Source organism: Podarcis pityusensis (genome assembly GCF_964106645.2).
Source record: "Podarcis pityusensis genome assembly, chromosome: 7".
Lineage (NCBI taxonomy): Eukaryota > Metazoa > Chordata > Lepidosauria > Squamata > Lacertidae > Podarcis > Podarcis pityusensis.
The window spans coordinates 687,504-693,279 of NC_138031.1; the positions used below are offsets into that span (position 1 = coordinate 687,504).

The 5,776-nt window shown below is 59.2% G+C and overlaps 2 protein-coding genes across 2 annotated transcripts in view; both read left to right on the plus strand.

The window, feature by feature from the left end:
- The first annotated feature begins 100 nt into the window (after nucleotides 1–100).
- On the plus strand, nucleotides 101–2,151 carry EXOSC4 (exosome component 4). The gene is made up of 3 exons (XM_081013145.1): nucleotides 101–304; nucleotides 418–624; nucleotides 1,525–2,151. The coding sequence occupies exons 1-3, from the start codon at nucleotides 134–136 to the stop codon at nucleotides 1,882–1,884; spliced, it is 738 nt and encodes a 245-aa protein (XP_080869271.1). The 5' UTR covers nucleotides 101–133; the 3' UTR covers nucleotides 1,885–2,151.
- Nucleotides 2,152–4,165: 2,014 nt separating this feature from the next.
- Nucleotides 4,166–5,776, plus strand: part of GPAA1 (glycosylphosphatidylinositol anchor attachment 1) — an 8,943-nt gene continuing 7,332 nt past the window's right edge. The window contains exons 1-3 of the mRNA XM_081014518.1: nucleotides 4,166–4,212; nucleotides 4,467–4,563; nucleotides 4,677–4,857. Coding sequence (XP_080870644.1) covers nucleotides 4,490–4,563; nucleotides 4,677–4,857 — 255 coding nt within the window. The 5' untranslated portion in view covers nucleotides 4,166–4,212; nucleotides 4,467–4,489. The remainder of the gene's footprint in view (nucleotides 4,213–4,466; nucleotides 4,564–4,676; nucleotides 4,858–5,776) is intronic.

Genomic DNA, 5,776 nt, shown 5'->3' on the forward strand with positions numbered 1-5,776 from the left:
GCTGGGACCCTCGGAGCCGCTTGGCGCGCCGCTTGCGCCGGTCGGGGCGCCCGGCGTGGCGGCGGAGGGGGCGCGGCCGGCGGCGAGGGGCGGAGCGGGGCCGGGCTTCCTCCTCCTCCTTCTCGGGCCGGGCATGGCGGGGCTGGAGCTGCTGTCGGAGCAGGGCTACCGCGTGGACGGGCGGCGCGCCGGGGAGCTGCGCCAGATCCGCGCCCGGCTGGGCGTCTTCGCGCAGGCCGACGGCTCCGCCTACCTGGAGCAGGGCAACACCAAGGCGCTGGCCGTCGTCTACGGGCCCCACGAGGTAGGCCGGCCGGGCGGGCGGGCGGAGGGCCGGGGATGCCGGGGTGGCGGGGCGGGCGCAGGGCTCTCCCGGCCCGCGCTGCCCGCCTCTCCTCTCCCCCTCTCGTCCCGCAGATGCGCGGCTCCCGCGGCAAAGCGCTGCCCGACCAGGCGCTGCTCAACTGCCAGTTCAGCCTGGCCACCTTCAGCACCGGCGAGCGCAAGCGGCGGCCCCACGGCGACCGGCAGGCGGGCGAGATGAGCCTGCAGCTCAAGCAGACCTTCGACGCCGCCATCCTCACGCAGCTCTACCCGCGATCGCAGATCGACATCTACGTGCAGGTGGGACCGGGGGGGCGGGCGGGGGGGGGGCTGGAAGGCCCCCCGGGGGAGACTGGGGGGGGGAGGATGGGGTTCCCAAGTGGAGGAGGCAGTGCAGCCCCCCCCCCACTCCAGCATCCTCTAACTTAGAGGGGTGCCTAGCTGGGGGGGGGGGGTGCCTTGGTTCCACAAATCCATCCCAGTGCCCCCCACCCTAATTAATTAGGTAGGACTCATCCTTCCCATTTGTTGGAAGCCACCCAGAATGGCTGGGGCACCCAGTCAGATGAGTGGCATATAAGTAATAGAATACTACCACCACCACCACCACTACTACTAATATTATTATTATAATATCAACCCTGTCGGATGGGTGGCATATAATAAATAAATTATTAAAATCCAGTAGCACCTTAGAGACCAACTAAGTTTGTTATTGGTATGAGCTTTCATGTGCATGCACAAGGTGCTACTGGAAGGAAAAATTTTTATTTTGTTTTGACTACGGCAGACCAACACGGCTACCTCCCTGTAAATAAATTATTATCATCACCATCACTCTATAAAAAGCATAATTCAGAATATCAGTTTGCACAACCTGCTAAGGAAAATAACATCATAAAATTCAAAACAGTAATAATTAATTGTACTTTGATTCAAAATCCAATGAAAATTACTCAGTTTAATTAATTCAACAAGAGGGGCGAGCTTGATCCAGTGACCCCAGCTTTGCAAAGTCCAGTAGCCCTTGACTCCTCCTTGCCTCTTTCCTCGCTCCCCCTGCAAGACGTAGCTGTGTGCATGGGTGCCCTTGCCCCGGGGGTGTGCTGGGTGCCTGAGGGTCCGGCTCTGGCCGGGGGCCTTGGGTGGGGAGGGGCTCCTTCCGCCGGGTCCTGAGGAAGCCTTTCCTGCACCTTCCAGATCCTGCAGGCGGACGGCGGCAACTACTGTGCCTCGGTGAATGCGGCCACCCTGGCGGTCATTGACGCCGGCATCCCCATGCGGGACTACGTCTGCGCCATCTCGGCCGGCTTCCTGGAGGACACGCCCCTGGCCGACCTGAACTACGTGGAGGAGGCAGCCGGCGGCCCCCAGATGGCCCTGGCGCTGCTGCCCAAGTCGGAGCAGATTGCGCTGCTGGAGATGAACGCCCGGCTGCACGAGGACCACCTGGAGCGCATCATGGAAGCCGCCAGCAGGGCCTGCAAGGACGTCTACGCCGTGCTGGACCAGGTGGTGCGGGAGCATCTGCGTGAGGTCACTGCTCTGCTGGGCAAGTGAGCCCCTCCCGGCTGCACTGTGGGTGGGGGGCGCGGAGCGGTGGAAGACGCCTCCTCCTCCTCCTCTGCCGTTTGCTCAGGTGGCGCCAGCTGGATGCGGCCAAGAATCTCCCCCTTCCTCCCTGAACTGAGCCGCTCTCTGTGGGAGAGGAATGCGCAGCTAGATGCAGGCCAGTGTTGCATTGCCTGCGGTGCTTTGCACTAAGCCTTTTTGTACAGGGTTGTTTCTTTCTTACATGCCAGAGAATTAAATATTCTTCCAAAGAAAGTACGGAGCGTGGATCACTTGGGCACGTGGCTTCCCTCTCTGGCCTCAGGACTGGCTGAGATTTAAGAGCAGGTGAGCCTCGCCCCCTCCTGACCCGGGGTTCTGTGCGAGTGTCTTCAGTAAACACACAGTTGTGACGCTTGACTTGGCCAGAACAACTCTGGCCTCTGGGGGAGCCACAGAAGTGGAGTCCAAAGGCCTGAAACTTTGCACAGCTTAGATGGGGCCATTCCTTCATCTTAGCTTTACATGTGCATAGAAATTAAGTTGCACTCTCAGAGGAAAAGCATGCCTGCATAATCGAATTGCCCAAATGGCACCTTAAACCTAGGTTACGGTTGCCACAGTGGTATGCAGGAGCTGGGACAGAGCAACAGGAGCTCAACCCGTAGCGGGGATTCGAACCACCAACCTTCTGATCAGCAAGCCCAAGAGGCTCAGTGGTTTAGACCACAGCACCACCCGCATCCCTAATTTATATACCACTTTATATTTTAAATAATAAATCTCAAAGCAGTTTACAACACATTAAAAAAAAATCCAGAATAAAACAGATTCAAGCTTCAAGGAAAATAATTTATATACCACTTTATATTTTAAATAATAAATCTCAAAGCAGTTTACAACACATTAAAAAAACAATCCAGAATAAAACAGATTCAAGCTTCAAGGAAAATATTTCAGATCCTTCTCTAAGTGACATTTGGCTTTCCTCATTCACCAACCCGGCATCCAGAGATCTCCACATGGTTGCCACAGTTGGACTCGTACCAGTCGCAAAACATGCCTGGTGCCTGGTTGGTTTCTAACACTGGATAGGAGATCTAGCAAAGCATATACTATAACTTCCACTACACTTCTCTTCAGAAACAGCCCATCCACATTGAGTGCCCACCAAGGTTGGCAAGTGTTTATGCCATGTGCTCTTTGCACAATGTGTCCTTGCCGGAGCAAAAAGTGGCCATGTGGGAAGCTGCCTCAGGCCCCCTAGCTCAGTGGATCTCTGGGGTGTCGGGCAGGAGTTTTCCGAGCCCCACCTGGAGATGCCAGCAGGGACCGAGCATGGCATGCACAGTGGAGGCTGTCGGCTGGTTCCCAGGCTAGAAGAACACAGCTGCCCACGGATGTTCAGGTGATCCCTGTTGGTGGCAGCATGAGGGGCCTGTCCCTGAGAGGAGCTGCTCTGGCGGAGAAGAAGAGAAGAAGAAGAGTTTGGACTTGATATCCCGCCTTTCACTCCCCTTCAGGAGTCTCAAAGTGGCTAACATTCTCCTTTCCCTTCCTCCCCCCCAACAAACACTCTGTGAGGTGAGTGGGGCTGAGAGACTTCAAAGAAGTGTGACTGGCCCAAGGTCGCCCAGCAGCTGCATGTGGAGGAGCGGAGACGCGAACCCGGTTCCCCAGATTACAAGACTACCGCTCTTAACCACTACACCACACTGGCAGAAGACCTGTCTGCTGCGCCATCCAACTGGGAGGGAGGGAGGGGGGGGCCTGGCCTGGGGCGCCAGGGGGGCTTCCTGCCCTTGCCCTTGAGCAAGTCGCCCTCTCGGCCCGGAAGACCAGGAGCCAAGACGCAGAGGCCCCGGGAGGGCGCCGGGGGAGCAGAGGGGGCCTTTTCCCTGCAGCCCCTTCTGGCCCTGGGCCCGGGGGGGGGGGCACCACAGCTGGTCTGGGGCCAGGATCCGGCTTCCAGCTGGCCTTGCGAGGGTCACCCTGAATGAAATTACAACCCGCCAGGCGGAGAAGGAGAGTTGGAAGCGGGTTTCTGCAGGGAGAGAGGCCCCAAGCGCACTCTGCACATGCTCGGAGGACCTCTTGTGACCTCCCCTCGAGAGAGAGAGAGCGCGCGACCTTCTTGGGCCCGGAAGCGCCGCCAGACCATAGACTCCGCGGCGGGCGGGCTAGAGCAGCCGGTCCGGAGGCGGGATTTCCGGCGGGCCCCTCGCCGCCGCGCTGGCTCTTCCGCTTCCCCTCGCAGGGCCCCGGGGAGCCGCTCTGGCCGGCTCCTCTCGCTGCTCCCGTGCGCTCGGCCGCCCCGGAAGGAGCCCCGCGAGGAGGGTGGGTGCGGGGCCCGGTTTTCCTCGCCCCTTGCGGGGGGGGGTCCTCCTTCCGCCCGTCTGGCCCCCCAGGGCCCTGCGAGGGAGGCCAGGCGGGGGGGGGGGGGCTGAGAGGGAGCGGGATTCGAACCCAGGTCCCGGTCAGGCCTGAGCCCCATGAAGCGGGGAAGGGGGGCGGGAGGGGTGCTTGTTGTTGTTCTTGCTATTGTTGTTGTTGTTGTTATTCATGGCGTTGCCCCCCTTCTCTGCCCCCCAGGCCCTGAGAGCTCTGCGCGGCCATGGGGCTGCTCTCGGACCCCTACCGCCGGCGGGCCCTCTCCCGCCTCCTGCTGCGCCTCAACACCCCGCTCTGGTGAGTGGCATCGGGGCAAGACCTCGGGGGGGGGGCTTCCTGGGGGCACAGCCCCCCTGCCCCCCCCACTGCAGCTTCCTGCCCCCCAACGGCCTCCCTCCTTCTCTCCGCAGCATCATCAGCTTCCTGGCGGGGCTGGGCTGGTTCCTGGGCTTGGCCTTCCACCCCTTCACGCTGCGCATCTACATGTCGGAGAACGCCATGGGCTCCACCATGGTGGAGGAGCATTTCGTCCACGGGGAGCGCGCCCTCTCCTACGCCCGGGAGTTTGCCGGCCACAAGAAGAAGGCGGGGTGAGTGAGGAGCTTGGGAGCCCCCTGGGGTGCAGAGGACCTTCTGGGCCGCACCCCAAGTGCGTCCGGGGCTGGCACTCTCGGGCCTCTGCAGCCCCCCAGATGAACCAAGTGGCTCAGAGCAGGCCTTTTGGGGCCACCCCCAACATTGCTGACCCAGAGTCTTGCCCATCAGGTTCAGAGAAACTCCGACACTCCCTGACTCTACAAGAAGGAAAGTCTTCCGTTCTGCCGGGAGTGGGATATCGAAGGGAAGAAGCAGTTTTGCCCCCGGTGCAGTTTAGGGTCTTTCTGCCCCCGGTGGGTTGGCCTTGGCACACCTTGGCAACTGTCTTCCAATCTCTTAACAATGGCAATAGAAAGTGGGCATTCTGCGCATACGTTTTCGATGCGTGGATAAGCCTTGCCTCCTCTTTAAACCTTTATATAGTGAAGAATAAATTGTCAGTGTTGAGTGTTTCCTTCCATTGAAGGTCCACCCAAACCCAAGCCTGGATTTCTTATGGAGACAGTGCAAGATTTTTCCTTTATAAAAGCAGAAATTTCGGAGATTGAGAACAGGGTTCTCAACAAACGTGCACATGATGTAAAATACGCAGGTTCTCAGAGGCAGAGGGCCTTCTCGGTGGTGGCACCCTCCCTGTGGAACGCCCTCCCATCAGATGTCAAGGAAATAAACAACTGTCTGTCTTTTAGAAGACATCTGAAGGCAGCCCTGTATAAAGGTAAAGGTACCCCTGACAGTTAGGTCCAACCGTGGCCGACTCTGGGATTGCGGCACTCATCTCGCTCTATAGGCCGAGGGAGCCGGTGTACAGCTTCCAGCATGACTAAGCCGCTTCTGGCGAGCCAGAGCAGCGCACGGAAACGCCGTTTACCTTCCTGCCAGAGCGGTACCTATTGATCTACTTGCACTTTGA

What these genes read in the sequence shown, in the direction of transcription:
- EXOSC4 (XM_081013145.1), top strand. Translation starts at nt 134, where the DNA reads ATGGCGGGGCTGGAGCTGCTGTCGGAGCAGGGCTACCGCGTGGACGGG. An exon ending in TCGTCTACGGGCCCCACGAG is followed by an intron (nt 305 to 417) that starts GTAGGCCGGCCG and finishes CTCGTCCCGCAG; the next exon opens with ATGCGCGGCTCCCGCGGCAA. An exon ending in AGATCGACATCTACGTGCAG is followed by an intron (nt 625 to 1,524) that starts GTGGGACCGGGG and finishes TGCACCTTCCAG; the next exon opens with ATCCTGCAGGCGGACGGCGG.